General features: G+C 46.4%; 1 protein-coding gene across 1 annotated transcript in view; it reads right to left on the bottom strand.

Annotated features, from left to right (window-relative positions):
• Positions 1–8,500: 8,500 nt before the first annotated feature.
• c1qa (complement component 1, q subcomponent, A chain) overlaps positions 8,501–19,921 on the bottom strand; it is a 35,050-nt gene continuing 23,629 nt past the window's right edge. The window contains exons 4-7 of the mRNA XM_055936906.1: positions 18,905–19,245; positions 16,610–16,696; positions 16,326–16,370; positions 8,501–10,613 (exon numbers count right to left, since the gene is read on the bottom strand). Coding sequence (XP_055792881.1) covers positions 10,506–10,613; positions 16,326–16,370; positions 16,610–16,696; positions 18,905–19,245 — 581 coding nt within the window. The 3' untranslated portion in view covers positions 8,501–10,505. The remainder of the gene's footprint in view (positions 10,614–16,325; positions 16,371–16,609; positions 16,697–18,904; positions 19,246–19,921) is intronic.

The raw sequence follows: 19,921 nt of genomic DNA, 5'->3' as shown, positions 1-19,921 counted from the left end.
TAGAAGGGCCAGATGTATACAGAATGGTGTCGTCTGCATAGAGGTGGATCAAAGAATCACCCGCAGCAAGAGCGACATGATTGATATATACAGAGAACAGAGTCAGCCCGAGGATTGAACAGCCCGAGCACCCCCATAGAGACTGCCACAACAGGCCCTCCGATTTGACACACTGAACTCTATCTGAGAAGTAGTTGGTGAACCAGGCGAGGCAGTCATTAGAGAAACCAAGGCTGTTGAGTCTGCCGATATGAGTACGGTGATTGACAGAGTCGAAAGCCTTGGCCAGGTCGATGAAGACGGCTGCACAGTACTGTCTTTTATCAATGGTGGTTATGATATCGTTTAGGACCTTGAGCGTGGCTGAGGTGCACCCATGACTAGCTCGGAACCGGATTGCGTAGCGGAGAATGTACGGTGGATTCAAAATGGTCGGCGAACTGTTTGTTCACTTGGCTTTTGAAGACTTTAGAAAGGCAGGACAGGATGGATATCAGTCTGTAACAGTTTGGGTCTAGAGTGTCTACCGCTTTGAAGAGGGGGATGACCGCGGCCACTTTCCAATCTTTAGGAATCTCAGACGATATGAAAGAGAGTTTGAACAGACTAGTAATAGAGGTTGCAACAATGGCGGCGGGTAATTTTAGGAAGAGAAGATTTTCTAGCCCAGCTGATTTGTAGGGATCCAGATTCTGCAGCTCTTTCAGAAAATCAGCTGTCTGGATTTGGGTGAAGGAGAAGCGGGGGGCTTGGAAGAGTTGCTGCGGGGGGTGCAGAGCTGTTGAGGTAGCTAGGTGGAAAGCCAGCCGTAGAGAAATGCTTATTGAAATTCTCGATTATCGTGGATTTATCGGTGGTGACCGTGTTTCCTAGTTTTAGTGCAGTGGGCAGCTGGGAGGAGGTGCTCTTATTCTCCATGGACTTTACAGTGTCCCAAAACGTTTTGGAGTTAATGCTGCAGGATGCAATTTTCTATTTGAAAAAGCTATCCTTTGCTTTCCTAACTGATTGTGTATATTGGTTCCTGACTTTCCTGAAAAGTCGCGGGAACTATTCGAAGCTAGTGCAGTACGCCACAGGATGTTTTTGTTTTTGTGCTGGTCAAGGGCAGTCAAGTCTGGAGTGAACCAAGGGCTATATCTGTTCTTAGTTCTACATATTTTGAAAGGATCATGCTTATTTAAGATGGAGAGGATTTTTTTAATGAACAACCAGGCATTCTCTACTGACGGGATGAGGTCAATATCCTTCCAGGTCGATTAGAAAGGCCTGCTCCCAGAAGTGTTTTAGGGAGAGTTTGACAGTGATGAGGTGTGGTCGTTTGACCGCGGACCCATAACGGACGCAGGCAATGAGGCAGTGATCGCTGAGATCATGGTTGAAAACAGCAGAGGTGTATTTAGAGGGCAAGTTGGTCAGGATGATATCTATGAGGGTGCCCAAATTTACGTATTTGGGGTTGTACCTGGTAGGTTCCTTGATCATTTGTGTGAGATTGAGGGCATCTAGCTTAGATTGTAGGACGGCCGGGGTGTTAAGCATTTCCCAATTTAGGTCACCTATCAGTACGAACTCTGACGATAGATGGGGGGCAATCAATTCATATATGGTGTCCAGGGCACAGCTGGGAGCTGTGGGGGGTCTATAACAAGCAGCAACAGTGAGGGACTTATTTCTGGAGAGATGGATCTTTAAAAGTAGAAGCTCAAACTGTTTGGGCATAGACCTGGATAGTATGACAGATAGTATGACAGAACTCTGCAGGCTCTCTCTACAGTAGATTGCAATTCCGCCCCCTTTAGCAGTTCTATCTTGACTAAAAATGTTGTAGTTGTTGGATGGAAATTTCAGAAGTTCTGGTGGCCTTCCTAAGCCAGGATTCAGACATGGCTAGGACATCAGGGTTGGCGGAGTGTGCTAAAGCAGTGAATAAAACAAACTTAGGGAGGAGGCTTCTGATATTAACATACATGAACCCAAGGCTTTTACGGTTTCAGAAGTCAACAAATGAGAGCGCCTGGGGACACACAGGGCCTGGGTCAACTTCCACATCACTAGAGGAACAGAGGAGGAGTAGGATGAGGGTACGGCTAAAGGCTATAAGAACTGGTCGTCTAGTGCTTTGGGAACAGAGAATAAAAGGAGCAGATTTCTGGGCGTGTTAGGATAGATTCAGGGCATAGTATACAGACAAGGGTATGGTAGGGTGAGAGTACAGTGGAGATAAACAAAGGCATTGAGTGACAATGAGAGAGGTTGCATCTAAGCTAGGTGCGGTATCCGCATGTGTGGGGTTGGGACAAAGGGCTGAGGCATGTTGAGCAGGACTAGGGGCTCCGCAGTAAAATAAAACAATGAGAGCTACCCTAAACAACAGTATACAAGGCGTATTGACATTACAGAGAGGCGTAAAGCAATCACAGGTGTTTATTGGGAGAGCTAAGACAACAACAGGTAAACAGCTAAGACAACAACAACGGGTAAATGGCGATGAATGGGCAGAGAGGGTCAGTTAGCTCACAGGGCCTGAGTTCGAGGCTGGGGCCGACAGATAAACAAAATGAAGTACCGTGTTAATGAACAGTCCAGCAGGCATCAGCTGTGTAGCCGAGTGATTATAGGGTCCAATGAGCAGCAATGGATGAAACAGGGAGCCGTTGGGTAATCGATTACTACGCTAGGCGAGCGGGAGACACGGCGTTCAGGAAGCTAGCGGGCTGGGGGTAGCAGATGAATCTTCACCAACATCCACGACGCAGAGGCCGGTTGAGAGCACATCAGCCGAATAGCAGGCCAGTCGTGATGGATCAGCGGGGCTCCATGACGAGAAAGGGTCCAGGCCAATTGGCAGGAGAGGTATTGTAGTTGGTTTGCAACTGCACATGGGGACAAAGATCGTACTTTTTGGAGAAATGTCCTCTGGTCTGATGAAACAAAAATAGAACTGTTTGGCCATAATGAGCATTGTTATGTTTAGAGGAAAAAGGGGGAGGTTTGCAAGCCGAAGAACACCATCCCAACCGTGAAGCAACATCTCAAAACATCAATCAGGAAGTTAAAGCTTGGTCGCAAATGGGTCTTCCAAATGGACAATGACCCCAAGCATACTTCTAAAGTTGTGGCAAAATGCATTAAGGACAACAAAGTCAAGTTATTGGAGTGGCCATCACAAAGCCCTGACCTCAATCCTATAGAACATTTGTGGACAGAACTGAAAAAGCGTGTGCGAGCAAGAAGGCCTACAAACCTGACTCAGTTACACCAGCTCTGTCAGGAGGAATGGGCCAAAATTAACCCAACTTATTGTGGGAAGCTTGTGGAAGGCTACCCGAAACGTTTGACCCAAGTTAAACAATGTAAAGGCAATGCTACCAAATACTAATTGAGTGTATGTAAACTTCTGACCCCCTGGGAATGTGATGAAATAAATAAAAACTGAAATAAATCATTCTCTCTACTATTATTCTGACATTTCACATTCTTAAAATAAAGTGGTGATCCTAACAGACCTAAGATAGGGAATTGTTACTATGATTAAATTTCAGGAATTGTGAAAAACTGAGTTTAAATGTATTTGGCGAAGGTGTATATAAACTTCCGACATCATCTGTAGCTGCGATGATCCGGTGTAATGGTCCAGAGCGGCAGGAAGTAGTGAAAAAAATAAAATATGAAACATGTTTTAAGTGTGCTGAAAATAAACGCAGAGAGGACGTTACTTTTTTACAATTATATGTAAGGGCCCTCAGTTGAGCAGTGAATTTCAAAGATAGATTCAACCACAAAGACCAGAGATGTTTTCCAATGCCTCTCATCCATTGTTTGTTTGTTCATTGTTCCATTGGCAAAAATAAAATGAGAAGCAGACATTATCCTTTTGAGCGACGCTCTTAATTACACTCTGGATGATGATAATGTATCAATACACCCAGTCACTACAAAGATACAGGCGTCCTTCCTAACTCAGTTGCCGAAGAGGAAGGAAACAGCTCAGGGATTTCACCAAGAGGCCAATGGTGACTTTAAAACAGTTAAATGGCTGTGATAGGAGAACACTGAGGATGGATCAACAACATTGTAGTTACTCCACAATACTAACCTAAAGGACAGAGTGAAAAGAAGGAAGCCTGTACAGAATACAAATATTCCAAAACATGCATCCTGTTGACAACACGGTACTAATGTAATACTGCAAAAAAAGTGGCGAAGAAATTAACTTTTTGTCCTGAATAGAAAGCGTTATGTTTGGGGCAAATCCAATACAACACATTACTGAGTACCACTCTCCATATTTTCAAGCATGGTGGTGGCTGCATTATGTTATGGGTATGCTTGTAATCGTTAAGGACTAGGGAGTATTTCATTTTAAAAAAGAACCGGACTGGAGCTAAGCACAGGCCAAATCCTAGAGGAAAACCTGTTTCAGTCTGTTTTCCAACAGACCCTGGGAAAATGAATTCACCTTTCAGCAGGACAATAACCTAAAGATAGTGAATGTTCCTGAGTGGCCGAGTTACAGTTTTGACTTAAATCTACTTGAAAATGATTGTCTAGCAATGATCAATAAAACACTTTGACAGATCTTGAAGAATTTTATAAGAATAATGGGCAAATGTTGCACAATCCAGATGTGGAAAGCTCTTAGAGACTTACCCAGAAAGACTCACAGCTGTAATCACTGCCAAAGGTTATTCTACAACGTATTGACTCAGGGGTGTGAATACTTATGTCATTGTGACGTTTCTGTATTTCATTTTCAATAAATGTGCTACATTAATTTAAAAAAAACGTTTTCACTTTGTCATAATATTTAATCCATTTTGAATCCAAGCTGTAACACAAGAAAATGTGGAATAAATCAACGGTTATGAATAATCTCTGACGGCACTGTATGTTGCCCTAAGAGTTGTGCAAAAGTTGGTAGAATCTTATTCAACATGATTCACAGCTGTAATGGCTGCCAAAGGTGTTTCTGTAATAGCTGTCGCTTTCCTCATCCTCATATGAGGTGAGGAGAGAAGGATCTTCAGACCAATATGCGGAGTCAGGGAAATATGCCATCTTTATTATTAATACGATGGTCACGAAACAAAACACTTTAACAAACTACAAAATAAGAAAACGACGTACAACGGAACCTGAACATAAACTTACATGGACAAACGTAAACTCACGAACAGGAACGGACATCAAAACGAACGAACAGCCAAACAACTCCAAAAGTGAATACATCGAACATAACGAAGACATCACAGGAGACAATCACCCACAAACAAACAGTGAGAATGCCCTACCTAAATATGACTCTTGATTAGAGGAAAATGCAAACCACCTGCCTCTAATCAAGAGCCATACCAGGCAAACCGAAACCAACATAGAAACAGATAACATAGACTGCCCACCCAAAACACATGCCCTGACCATAAACACATAAAAACTAACATAAATAGGTCAGGACTGTTACAGTACCCCCCCCCCAAGGTGCGAACGCCGGGCGCACCAGCACAAAGTCCAGGGGAGGGTCCGGGTGGGCAGTTGACCACGGTGGTGGTTCCGGTTCAGGACGCTGTCCCCATACCACCATAGTCACTCCCCTCTTCTTTCTACCCCTTCTAATGCCCACCCTAACACTACCTTCCCCTAAATAAACAGCTAGCACCAGGTCAAGGGGCAGCACCGGGACAAGGGGTAGCACCGGGACAAGGGGCAGCACCAGAACAAGGGGCAGCACCAGGATAAGGACCATCACTGGAATAAGGGGCAGCACCGGGACAAGGGGCAGCACCGGGACAAGGGGCAGCACCGGGACAAGGGGCAGCACCGGGACAAGGGGCAGCACCGGGACAAGGGGCAGCACCGGGACAAGGGGCAGCACCGGGACAAGGGGCAGCACCGGGACAAGGGGCAGCACCGGGACAAGGGGCAGCACCGGGACAAGGGGCAGCACCGGGACAAGGGGCAGCACCGGGACAAGGGGCAGCACCGGGACAAGGGGCAGCACCGGGACAAGGGGCAGATCCCGGCTGAAGGACTCTGGCAGGTCCTGTTTGGACGGCTCTGGCAGGTCCATGCAGACTGACGGCTCTCTACGCTCATGGCAGGCTGACGGCTCTCTACGCTCATGGCAGGCTGACGGCTCTCTACGCTCATGGCAGGCTGACGGCTCTCTACGCTCATGGCAGGCTGACGGCTCTCTACGCTCATGGCAGGCTGACGGCTCTCGACGCTCATGGCAGGCTGACGGCTCTCGACGCTCATGGCAGGCTGACGGCTCTCGACGCTCATGGCAGGCTGACGGCTCTCGACGCTCATGGCAGGCTGACGGCTCTGGCTGCTCATGGCTCTCTGACGGCTCTGGCTGCTCATGGCTCTCTGACGGCTCTGGCTGCTCATGGCTCTCTGACGGCTCTGGCTGCTCATGGCTCTCTGGCGGCTCTGGCAGATCCTGTCTGGTTGGCGGCTCTGGCAGATCCTGTCTGGTTGGCGGCTCTGGCAGATCCTGTCTGGTTGGCGGCTCTGGCAGATCCTGTCTGGTTGGCGGCTCTGGCAGATCCTGTCTGGTTGGCGGCTCTGGCAGATCCTGTCTGGCGGGCGGCTCTGGCAGATCCTGTCTGGCGGGCGGCTCTAGCGGCTCCTGTCTGGCGGATGGCTCTGTAGGCTCATGGCAGACGGGCGGCTTTGCAGGCTCATGGCAGACGGGCGGCTTTGCAGGCTCCTGGCAGACGGATGGCTCAGATGGCGCTGGGGAGACGGATGGCTCAGATGGCGCTGGGGAGACGGATGGCTCAGATGGCGCTGGGGAGACGGATGGCTCAGATGGCGCTGGGGAGACGGATGGCTCAGATGGCGCTGGGGAGACGGATGGCTCTGGCCGGATACGGCGCACTGTAGACCTGGTGCGTGGTGCCGGAACTGGAGGCACCGGGCTAATGATAAGCACCTTCCTACTAGTGCGTGGAGCAGGGACAGGGCACACTGAACTCTCAAAGCGTACTCTATACCTGGTGCGTGGTACCGGCACTGGTGGCACCTGGCTGAGGGCACGCACCTCAGGACTAGTACGGGGAGAAGTGACAGTGTGTACAGGACTTAGGAGACGCACAGGTGGCTTAGTGCGTGGGGCCGGAACTGGAGGCACTGAACTGGATACACGCACTATAGGGAGAGTGCGTGGAGAAGGAACAGGGCTCTGGAAATGCACTGGTAGCCTAGTGCGTAATGTAGGCACTGTAGGTACTAGGCTGGGGCGGGGAGGTGGCGCCGGAAATACCGGACCGTGCAGGCGTACTGGCTCTCTTGAGCATTGAGCCTGCCCAACCTTACCTGGTTGAATGCTCCCGGTCGCCCTGCCAGTGCGGCGAGGTGGAATAGCCCGCACTGGGCTATGCAGGCGAACCGGGGAAACCATGCGTAAGGCAGGTGCCATGTATGCCGGCCCGAGGAGACGCACTGGAGACCAGACGCGTTGAGCCGGCCTCATGACACCTGGCTCAATGCCCAATCTCGCCCTACCAGTGCGGGGAGGTGGAATAACCCGCACCGGCCTATGCACACGTACAGGAGACACCGTGCGCTCTACTGCGTAACACGGTGTCTGCCCGTACTCCCGCTCTCCACGGTTAGCCTGGGAAGTGGGCGCAGGTCTCCTACCTGCCCTTGGCCCACTACCCTTTAGCCCCCCCCAAGAAATTTTTGGGAGTTACTCACGGGCTTTTTCGGCTTCCGTGCCAGACGCGTTCCCTCATAATTCCGGTTCCTCTCTCCGGTAGCCTCCGCTCTCCTAAGTGCCTCCAGCTGTTCCCATGGAAGGCGATCTCTACCTGCTAGGATCTCCTCCCATGTGTAGACACCTTTACCATTCAATACATCGTCCCATGTCCATTGCTCCTTCTTCTGTCCCTTACTCCGTTTAGCATTCCCATACCGCTTGGTCTCTGTATTTTGGTGGGTGATTCTGTAATAGCTGTCGCTTTCCTCATCCTCATATGAGGTGAGGAGAGAAGGATCTTCAGACCAATATGCGGAGTCAGGGAAATATGCCATCTTTATTATTAATACGATGGTCACGAAACAAAACACTTTAACAAACTACAAAATAAGAAAACGACGTACAACGGAACCTGAACATAAACTTACATGGACAAACGTAAACTCACGAACAGGAACGGACATCAAAACGAACGAACAGCCAAACAGCTCCAAAAGTGAATACATCGAACATAACGAAGACATCACAGGAGACAATCACCCACAAACAAACAGTGAGAATGCCCTACCTAAATATGACTCTTGATTAGAGGAAAATGCAAACCACCTGCCTCTAATCAAGAGCCATACCAGGCAAATCGAAACCAACATAGAAACAGATAACATAGACTGCCCACCCAAAACACATGCCCTGACCATAAACACATAAAAACTAACATAAATAGGTCAGGACTGTTACAGTTTCCAGTATGTATTAACTCTTGGATGTGAAGACATACACAATCAAGACAGCTTCGTTTTAAATTGTATTTTTATTATTCATTTGGAAAATGTTCTATAATTTATTTAAAATGTGGAATAGGAAAAACATGTAATCCCTTTTTAGATTTAAGGCATCAACATGTGGAGACTGCAAGGGGTGTGTGTGACTTTCACTAGGCACTGTATTTATATCAATAATGGGTTGGCATAGAACAGCATAGAACAGTATAGAACAGTATATAAATCAGTATAGAACAGTATATATATCAGTATATATCAGTATAGATCAGAATAGAAAAGTGTCGATCAGTATAGAACAGTTTAGAACAGTATAGATCAGTATAGAGCAGTAAAGAACAGTATAGAACAGTATATATATCAGTATAGAACAGTATAGATCAGTATAGAACAGTTTAGAACAGTATATATATCAGCATAGATCAGTATAGATCAGTATAGAACAGTATAGAACAGTTTAGAACAGTATATATATCAGCATAGATCAGTATAGAACAGTATATATATCAGTATAGAACAGTTTAGAACAGTATATATATCAGCATAGAACAGTATAGAACAGTATATATATCAGTATAGAACAGTTTAGAACAGTATATATATCAGCATAGAACAGTTTAGAACAGTATAGAACAGTATAGAACAGCATAGAACAGTTTAGAACAGTATAGAACAGTTTAGAACAGTATATATATCAGCATAGATCAGTATAGAACAGTATAGAACAGTATATATATCAGTATAGAACAGTATATAAATCAGTATATAACAGTATATATATCAGTATAGAACAGTATATATATCAGTATATAACAGTATAGAACAGTATAGATCAGTATAGAACAGTATAGAACAGTATATATATCAGTATATAACAGTATATATATCAGTATAGATCAGTATAGAACAGTATATATATCAGTATAGAACAGTATATATATCAGTATAGATCAGTATAGATCAGTATAGAACAGTATAGATCAGTATAGAACAGTATAGAACAGTATAGATCAGTTTAGAACAGTATAGAACAGTATAGATCAGTTTAGAACAGTATAGAACAGTATAGAAAAGTGTAGATCAGTATAGAACAGAATAGAAACGTGTCGATCAGTATAGCACAGTATAGAACAGTATATATATCAGTATATAACAGTATAGAACAGTATAGATCAGTATAGAACAGTATAGAACAGTATATATATCAGTATATAACAGTATATATATCAGTATAGATCAGTATAGAACAGTATATATATCAGTATAGAACAGTATATATATCAGTATAGATCAGTATAGATCAGTATAGAACAGTATAGATCAGTATAGAACAGTATAGAACAGTATAGATCAGTTTAGAACAGTATAGAACAGTATAGATCAGTTTAGAACAGTATAGAACAGTATAGAAAAGTGTAGATCAGTATAGAACAGAATAGAAACGTGTCGATCAGTATAGCACAGTATAGAACAGTATATATATATCAGTATAGAACAGTATAGATCAGTATAGAACAGTATATATATTAGTATAGATCAGTATAGAACAGTATAGATCAGTATAGAACAGTATAGAACAGTATAGATCAGTATAGAACAGTATAGATCAGTATAGAACAGTATATATATCAGTATAGAACAATATAGAACAGTATATATATCAGCATAGAACAGTATAGAACAGTATATATATCAGTATAGAACAGTATAGAACAGTATATATATCACTATAGATCAGTATAGAACAGTATAGATCAGTATAGAACAGTATAGAACAGTATAGAAAAGTGTAGATCAGTATAGAACAGAATAGAAAAGTGTCGATCAGTATAGAACAGTATAGATCAGTATAGATGATCAGCATAGAAAAGTATAGAACTGTTTGGAACAGTATAGATCAGTATAGAAAAGTATAGATCAGTATAGAACAGTGTTAGTAATGGTTGGTTCCTGGGACAGCTCATGTGACGAGGTCACTGCATGGCGTTGTGACGAGGTCACTGCATGGCGTTGTGACATCACTTCCCGGTTGGGAAGAGCAGGAAGCCGTTAAACACGATCTTCTTGTCCTTCTTGTCTTCCTTCACATTCTCCGGCTGCTCGTCTTTAAACGGCTCCAGCCACACCTGGTTATATTAACACACCTGGTTACACACCTGTTTATAGAATCATTGTGTGTTGTTGGTATGGACGATGCTACACAAAGACAGCAGTCACATCCCATTCAATCTGACATTATAAGAAGAGTTAGGCCTATATAGCACAGCTGATGGAAAGACAGCAGTCACATCCCATTATAAGAAGAGTTAGGCCTATATAGCACAGCTGATGGAAAGACAGCAGTCACATCCCATTCAATCTGACACAATAAGCCAGCAGGCCCCAATCATGACAATAAAAATACAACCGTTTAGCATTTCCAAATCAAAATGTACTAGCATTAGCATTAGCATTAGCATTAGCATTAGCATTAGCATTAGCATTAGCATTAGCTACAGCCCATTGCAAACGTATTTCATCAAGTTCTGCACACAAAGTAACCTGTGATCTAAAGTTTAATGCACCCGTGTTTCACCCAGTCACGGTCGCCCGTGTTTCACCCAGTCACGGTCGCCCGTGTTTCACCCAGTCACGGTCGCCCGTGTTTCCCCCAGTCACGGTCGCCCGTGTTTCCCCCAGTCACGGTCGCCCGTGTTTCCCCCAGTCACGGTCGCCCGTGTTCCACCCAGTCACGGTCGCCCGTGTTTCACCCAGTCACGGTCGCCCGTGTTTCACCCAGTCGCGGTCGCCCGTGTTCCACCCAGTCACGGTCGCCCGTGTTTCACCCAGTCGCGGTCGCCCGTGTTCCACCCAGTCACGGTCGCCCGTGTTTCACCCAGTCGTGGTCGCCCGTGTTCCACCCAGTCACGGTCACCCGTGTTTCACCCAGTCACGATCACCCGTGTTTCACCCAGCCACGGTCACCCGTGTTTCACCCAGTCACGATCGCCCGTGTTTCACCCAGCCACGGTCACCCGTGTTTCACCCAGTCACGATCGCCCGTGTTTCACCCAGTCACGGTCGCCCGTGTTTCACCCAGTCACGGTCACCCGTGTTTCACCCAGACACGGTCACCCGTGTTTCACCCAGTCACGGTCACCCGTGTTTCACCCAGACACGGTCACCCGTGTTTCACCCAGACACGGTCACCCGTGTTTCACCCAGTCACGGTCGCCCGTGTTTCACCCAGTCACGGTCACCCGTGTTTCACCCAGTCACGGTCACCCGTGTTTCACCCAGTCACGGTCACCCGTGTTTCACCCAGTCACGGTCACCCGTGTTTCACCCAGTCATGGTCACCCGTGTTTCACCCAGTCACGGTCACCCGTGTTTCACCCAGTCACGGTCACCCGTGTTTCACCCAGTCACGGTCACCCGTGTTTCACCCAGTCACGGTCACCCGCGTTTCACCCAGTCACGGTCACCCGCGTTTCACCCAGTCACGGTCACCCGTGTTTCACCCAGTCACGGTCACCCGTGTTTCACCCAGTCATGGTCACCCGTAGATAGTTAACAGCAAGTGAGATGCTATAATAAAACAGTGGCATGATTATGATAATTTTAACTTCTTATTTGAAAGTTAATCTTGAAAAGGGCGATGGTAACAAATTAGCAAACACATCCTCCTCAGTCCTCAAAGATAACACCTACACACTAGTCTACAACACAAACTAACTTGACCATAGGAAAGCTAGAGCTTGTGCTATTGGCTCACACTCTCAGTAGTGACGTGTCTCTAGCCCTACATTTTCCCACCCATTGCAAGTCAAAATGTGATTGGTTGATTCCACTGTCACTCCAAAATTCTGCTCTAATACTGTTGAATGGCAGAGGCATTCTTTCTAGCTTCTGAAAGCCAATAGCTAAGCTAGTTGGCTGGTTTTATCTCCCCAGAGACCACCAAAGAAAATCCTGATTGGATATTTTTTCTCTTCAGCGTTAACCCTTTCCTTTCCAACACAAACTCAAGACATTAAATTAGAATATCATTGAAAATAATAAAATAATAAGATTACCATTTAAATATTATTGAAAAGATAGAAATTAAATAGAAATTGAAATGACATTTTTATTTAAAAAATACATCTATTATTTTATCAACCCTTAGGCCTTCTCTGTAGGTTTAGAAGGCACTTACAGTTCCCACTGGATGATGCTCTGTGCTGATTGGTTAGTATGGGGGATGCTGTGTGCTGATTAGTTAGAATAGATGATGCTCTGTGCTGATTGGTTAGTATGGGGGATGCTGTGTGCTGATTAGTTAGAATAGATGATGCTCTGTGCTGATTGGTTAGTATGGGGGATGCTGTGTGCTGATTAATTAGAATAGATGATGCTCTGTGCTGATTGGTTAGAATAGATGATGCTCTGTGCTGATTGGTTAGTATGGGGGATGCTGTATGCTGATTAGTTAGTATGGAGCAGGTATTCCCAAACTAGGGTATGTGCAATGTCGTCGGGGGTACGCCAAATTAAATGTGATTCACATTTTAAAATATATATATATATATTATTATATTTTTTCACATTTTCAAACAGTCCATTTATATTTTCCAACGGGGCTATACATTTGGGTGATGTTTTATTCTGGCCTGAGTCGCCTCGTTTCACCGCCAAAAATACAATTAAACCGTCTAGTGTTCAGCGAAATAACAACACAATGTCAAATACAGGTAGCCTAGTCAAATAGTTAACATCCAATCACATTAAACGTTACTCTCTCGCGGGAAACCTTCACTCTTGCGCAGACATTTAGAAACGAAACATGACAATTTAAAAAATAAGACACTGGAGTTTTTTGAGCGAGAATAAAGACGACTTTCGAGTAGTAAGACATGTATAAAAGCAACAGATACCATTAATAAGAAGGGGCTAGAAGAGTCTTAAATGGTGAGCTACAGAATGGCTAGGACAGACAGGCCCCATACTATTGTGGAGGACTTAATTCTTTCTGCTAATATGGCTGGGACATGGCAGGGACAATGCTGAGGGAAAAGACCCCAAAAACTATACAGACAATGCCTTCATCAAACAACACTGTTTCACGATGCATCACTGACATGCCAGGAGATGTTTTGAAACAATTACTGCTTCGCATACAAGCCAGTGAATTATATGCGTTACAGCTGGATGAGTCAACAGACGTGGCGGGCCTGGCACAGCTACTGGTATATGTCCGTTACGATTATGGGGGGGTCAATTAAGGAAGACATCCTCTTCTGCAAACCACTGGAAATCAGGACAACAGGAGAGGATATTTTTAAAGTACTGGACAGCTTTGTGACATCAAATGGACTTTGGTGGTCAAGATGTGTTTGTATCTGTACTGATGGCGCAAAAGCCATGACAGGGAGACATAGTGGAGTGGTAACGCGCGTGCAAGCAGTTGCACCCGACGCCACTTGGGTACACTGCAGCATCCACCAAGAGGCTCTTGCTGCCAAGGGAATGCCTGACAGCTTGAAAGACGTTTTGGACACTACAGTGAAAATGGTTAACTTTGTTAAAGCAAGGCCCCTGAACTCTCGTGTGTTTTCTGCATTATGCATTGATATGGGCAGCGACCATGTAACGCTTTTACAACATACAGAAGAGAGCTGGTTATCAAGGGGCAAAGTATTGACATGTTTTTTTGAATTGAGAGACAAACTTAAAGTTTTCTTTATTGACCATAATTTTCACTTGTCTGACCGCTTGCATGATGACGAGTTTCTCACATGACTGGCTTATCTGGGTGATGTTTTTTCTCGCCTGAATGATCTGAATCTAGGATTACAGGGACTCTCTGCAACTATATTCAATGTGCAGGACAAAATTGAGGTTATGATTAAGAAGTTGGAGCTCTTCTCTGTCTGCATTAACAAGGACAACACACAGGTCTTTCCATCATTGTATGATTTTTTGTGTGCAAATGAACTCAAGCTTACGGACAATGTCAAATGTGATATTGCGAAGCACCTGAGTGAGCTGGGTGCGCAATTACGCAGGTACTTTCCCGAAATGGACGACACAAACAACTGGATTCGTTATCCCTTTCATGCCCTGCCTCTAGTCCACTTACCGATATCTGAACAAGAGAGACTCATCAAAATTGCAACAAGCGGTTCTGTGAAAATTGAATTTAATCAGAAGCCACTGCCAGATTTCTGGATCGGGCTGCGCTCAGAGTATCTTGCCTTGGCAAATTGCGCTGTTAAGACACTGATGCCCTTTGCAACCACGTACCTATGTGAGAGTGGATTCTCGGCCCTCACTAGCATGAAAACTAAATACAGGCACAGACTGTGTGTGGAAAATTAAGACTGAGACTCTCTCCAATACAACCCAACATTGCAGAGTTATGTGCATCCTTTCAAGCACACCCTTCTCATTAACCTGTGGTGAGTTATTCACCATTTTTTTATGAACAAATAAGGTTTTAATATGTAAGATGTCTAAATAAAGATTAAAATGATTGATTATTATTATATTATTATTTGTGCCCTGGTCCTATAAGAGCTCTTTGTCACTTCCCATGAGCCGGGTTGTGACAAAAACTCACACTCATTCTCCTGTTTATTAAATGTATCGTATAGTGTGTGTGTGGCAGGCTTACAATGATGGCAAAAAACAACATTTGAGAGTGTGCTGACCCTGGTGCTAGAGGGGGTACAGCTGGAGTGTGCTGACCCTGGTGCTAGAGGGGGTACAGCTGGAGTGTGCTGACCCTGGTGCTAGAGGGGGTACAGCTGGAGTGTGCTGACCCTGGTGCTAGAGGGGGTACAGCTGGAGTGTGCTGACCCTGGTGCTAGAGGGGGTACAGCTGGAGTGCGCTGACCCTGGTGCTAGAGGGGGTACAGCTGGAGTGCGCTGACCCTGGTGCTAGAGGGGGTACAGCTGGAGTGCGCTGACCCTGGTGCTAGAGGGGGTACAGCTGGAGTGTGCTGACCCTGGTGCTAGAGGGGGTACAGCTGGAGTGTGCTGACCCTGGTGCTAGAGGGGGTACAGCTGGAGTGTGCTGACCCTGGTGCTAGAGGGGGTACAGCTGGAGTGTGCTGACCCTGGTGCTAGAGGGGGTACAGCTGGAGTGTGCTGACCCTGGTGCTAGAGGGGGTACAGCTGGAGTGTGCTGACCCTGGTGCTAGAGGGGGTACAGCTGGAGTGTGCTGACCCTGGTGCTAGAGGGGGTACAGCTGGAGTGTGCTGACCCTGGTGCTAGAGGGGGTACAGCTGGAGTGTGCTGACCCTGGTGCTAGAGGGGGTACAGCTGGAGTGTGCTGACCCTGGTGCTAGAGGGGGTACAGCTGGAGTGTGCTGACCCTGGTGCTAGAGGGGGTACAGCTGGAGTGTGCTGACCCTGGTGCTAGAGGGGGTACAGCTGGAGTGTGCTGACCCTGGTGCTAGAGGGGGTACAGCTGGAGTGCGCTGACCCTGGTGCTAGAGGGGGTACAGCTGGAGTGCGCTGACCCTGGTGCTAGAGGGGGTACAGCTGGAGTGCGCTGACCCTGGTGCTAGAGGGGGTACAGCTGGAGTGCGCTGACCCTGGTGCTAGAGGGGGTACAGCTGGAGTGCGCTGACCCTGGTGCTAGAGGGGGTACAGCTGGAGTGCGCTGACCCTGGTGCTAGAGGGGGTACAGCTGGAGTGCGCTGACCCTGGTGCTAGAGGGGGTACAGCTGGAGGTTGAATGTTTGAAGGGGTACGGGACTATAAAACGTTTGGGAACCACTGGTGGTTGGTTAGTTAGGAGGATGCTGTGTGGTGATTGGTTAATATGGATGATAGTATGTGCTGATTGGTTAGTATGGAGGATGGTTCCCACCTTGTTGCCACGTGATAGGTCCAACACCACACCTCCGGACAGAACCTACACATCATGGAATTAACGATAAAATAGTGTTAAGATATTTGGCTTCATAGCAATATATGTTGTTAAAGCTGTATACGGTTGATTCTGAAATTGATAAATTAACATTCTTAAACTCTTTACCCGGTTTCGTCATAGTAACCCAACCTGATGTCGTCATAGTAACCCAATTTGGTGTCATCAGTCCCTACTTGGTGTTGTCATAGTAACCCTACCTGGTGTTGTCATAGTAACCTTACCTGAGTAGTGGCTCTGCTGTTGTAGTCACAGAAACCCAGCTTCCTCTCTCCCAGCGCGTCACTATTCAGATACAGACACATGCCCACCTACACACACACACACACACACACACACACACACACACACACACACACACACACACACACACACACACACACACACACACACACACACACACACACACACACACACACACACACACAAACACAGTTTTACAAGATGTCGAAAGAGAGAGTAATACTTGTCTGTCTGTCTGTCTGTCTGTCTATGTAATACTTGTCTGTCTGTCTGTCTGTCTGTCTGTCTGTCTGTCTGTCTGTCTGTCTGTCTATGTAATACCTGTCTGTGTGTCTGTCTGTTTATGTAATACCTGTCTATCTATGTAATACTTGTCTGTCTGTCTGTCTGTCTGTCTGTCTGTCTGTCTGTCTGTCTGTCTGTCTGTCTGTCTGTCTGTGTAATACCTGTTTGTCTGTCTATGTAATACTTGTCTGTCTGTCTGTCTGTCTGTCTGTCTGTCTGTCTGTCTGTCTGTCTGTCTGTCTATGTAATACTTGTCTGTCTGTCTGTCTGTCTGTCTATGTAATACCTGTCTGTGTGTCTGTGTGTCTGTGTAATACCTGTGTGTCTGCCTACCTGTGTAATAACTGTGTGCCTATGTAATACCTCTCTGCCTGTCTATTGAATACTTGTGTGTCTGTGTAATACCTGTCTGTCTATGTAATACCTGTGTAATACCTGTGTGTCTATGTAATACCTGTCTGCCTACCTGTGTAATATCTGTATATGTAATACCTGTCTGTGTGTCTTCCTACCTGTGTAATATCTGTCTATGTAATACCTGTCTGTGTGTCTTCCTACCTGTGTAATATCTGACTATGTAATACCTGTCTGTGTGTCTGCCTACCTGTGTAATACCTGTGTGTGTAATACCTGTCTACCTACCTGTGTAATACCTGTCTGCCTACCTGTGTAATACTTGTCTGCCTACCTGTGTAATACCTGTCTGCCTACCTGTGTAATACCTGTCTGCCTACCTGTGTAATACTTGTCTGCCTACCTGTGTAATACCTGTCTGCCTACCTGTGTAATACTTGTCTGCCTACCTGTGTAATACTTGTCTGCCTACCTGTGTAATACCTGTCTACCTACCTGTGTAATACCTGTCTGCCTACCTGTGTAATACCTGTCTGCCTACCTGTGTAATACCTGTCTGCCTACCTGTGTAATACCTGTCTGCCTACCTGTGTAATACCTGTCTACCTACCTGTGTAATACCTGTCTGCCTACCTGTGTAATACTTGTCTGCCTACCTGTGTAATACCTGTCTGCCTACCTGTGTAATACTTGTCTGCCTACCTGTGTAATACCTGTCTGCCTACCTGTGTAATACTTGTCTGCCTACCTGTGTAATACTTGTCTGCCTACCTGTGTAATACCTGTCTACCTACCTGTGTAATACCTGTCTGCCTACCTGTGTAATACCTGTCTGCCTACCTGTGTAATACCTGTCTGCCTACCTGTGTAATACCTGTCTGCCTACCTGTGTAATACCTGTCTACCTACCTGTGTAATACCTGTCTGCCTACCTGTGTAATACCTGTCTGCCTACCTGTGTAATACATGTCTGCCTACCTGTGTAATACCTGTCTGCCTACCTGTGTAATACCTGCCTGCCTACCTGTGTAATACCTGTCTACCTACCTGTGTAATACCTGTCTGCCTACCTGTGTAATACCTGTCTGCCTACCTGTGTAATACCTGTGTGTGTAATACCTGTCTACCTACCTGTGTAATACCTGTCTACCTACCTGTGTAATACCTGTCTACCTACCTGTGTAATACCTGTCTGCCTACCTGTGTAATACCTGTCTGCCTACCTGTGTAATACCTGTCTGCCTACCTGTGTAATACCTGTCTGCCTACCTGTGTAATACCTGTCTACCTACCTGTGTAATACCTGTCTGCCTACCTGTGTAATACCTGTCTGCCTACCTGTGTAATAACTGTCTACCTACCTGTGTAATACCTGTCTGCCTACCTGTGTAATACCTGTCTGCCTACCTGTGTAATACCTGTCTGCCTACCTGTGTAATACCTGTCTGCCTACCTGTGTAATACCTGTCTGCCTACCTGTGTAATACCTGTCTGCCTACCTGGGTAATACCTGTCTACCTACCTGTGTAATACCTGTCTGCCTACCTGTGTAATACCTGTCTGCCTACCTGTGTAATACCTGTCTACCTACCTGTGTAATACCTGTCTGCCTACCTGTGTAATACCTGTCTGCCTACCTTGGCCACTGAGTGGAAGACAAAATAGTAGACTCCAGGTATGCTGCAGGTGAATATTCCAGAGGTCAAACTGATCAGGCTGCTGTCGGTGATGGCGGAGTTATAGGTCAGGGTTCGTCTGTAGGGGGGGTAGGAGATGTCTGTCCGGGACACGGAGAAGGCCGCACGGTGTTGATGGGATTGGTCCCCGCCTCTCCCTGCGGGACCAGGGGCGCCAGGGGGCCCAGAAGGACCCTCAGGTCCCAGATCTCCACTTAAACCTTTAGGCCCCATGTCCCCCGGAACCCCCCGGCTCCCCTTCATCCCTTTCAGTACACCGGGCAACACCGCATCCAGCACAGCTGGGAGAAAGATGAGGGAGGGACCGAGGTTTACTAAACAGCAACCATTCGATGTGTACTTCACTTTTCAGATCAATACAACAGACCCTGACCACCACACTGTAACAGACCCTGACCACCACACTGTAACAGACCCCGACCACCACACTGTAACAGACCCTGACCACACTGTAACAGACCCTGACCACCACACTGTAACAGACCCTGACCACCACACTGTAACAGACCCTGACCACACTGTAACAGACCCTGACCACCACACTGTAACAGACCCTGACCACCACACTGTAACAGACCCTGACCACCACACTGTAACAGACCCCGACCACCACACTGTAACAGACCCCGACCACCACACTGTAACAGACCCTGACCACACTGTAACAGACCCTGACCACACTGTAACAGACCCTGACCACCACACTGTAACAGACCCCGACCACCACACTGTAACAGACCCCGACCACCACACTGTAACAGACCCCGACCACCACACTGTAACAGACCCTGACCACCACACTGTAACAGACCCTGACCACACTGTAACAGACCCTGACCACCACACTGTAACAGACCCTGACCACCACACTGTAACAGACCCTGACCACCACACTGTAACAGACCCTGACCACCACACTGTAACAGACCCTGACCACACTGTAACAGACCCTGACCA

Source organism: Salvelinus fontinalis, chromosome 10, assembly GCF_029448725.1.
Source record: "Salvelinus fontinalis isolate EN_2023a chromosome 10, ASM2944872v1, whole genome shotgun sequence".
Classification (NCBI taxonomy): domain Eukaryota; kingdom Metazoa; phylum Chordata; class Actinopteri; order Salmoniformes; family Salmonidae; genus Salvelinus; species Salvelinus fontinalis.
This window is presented reverse-complemented; position numbering and strand designations above follow the sequence as displayed.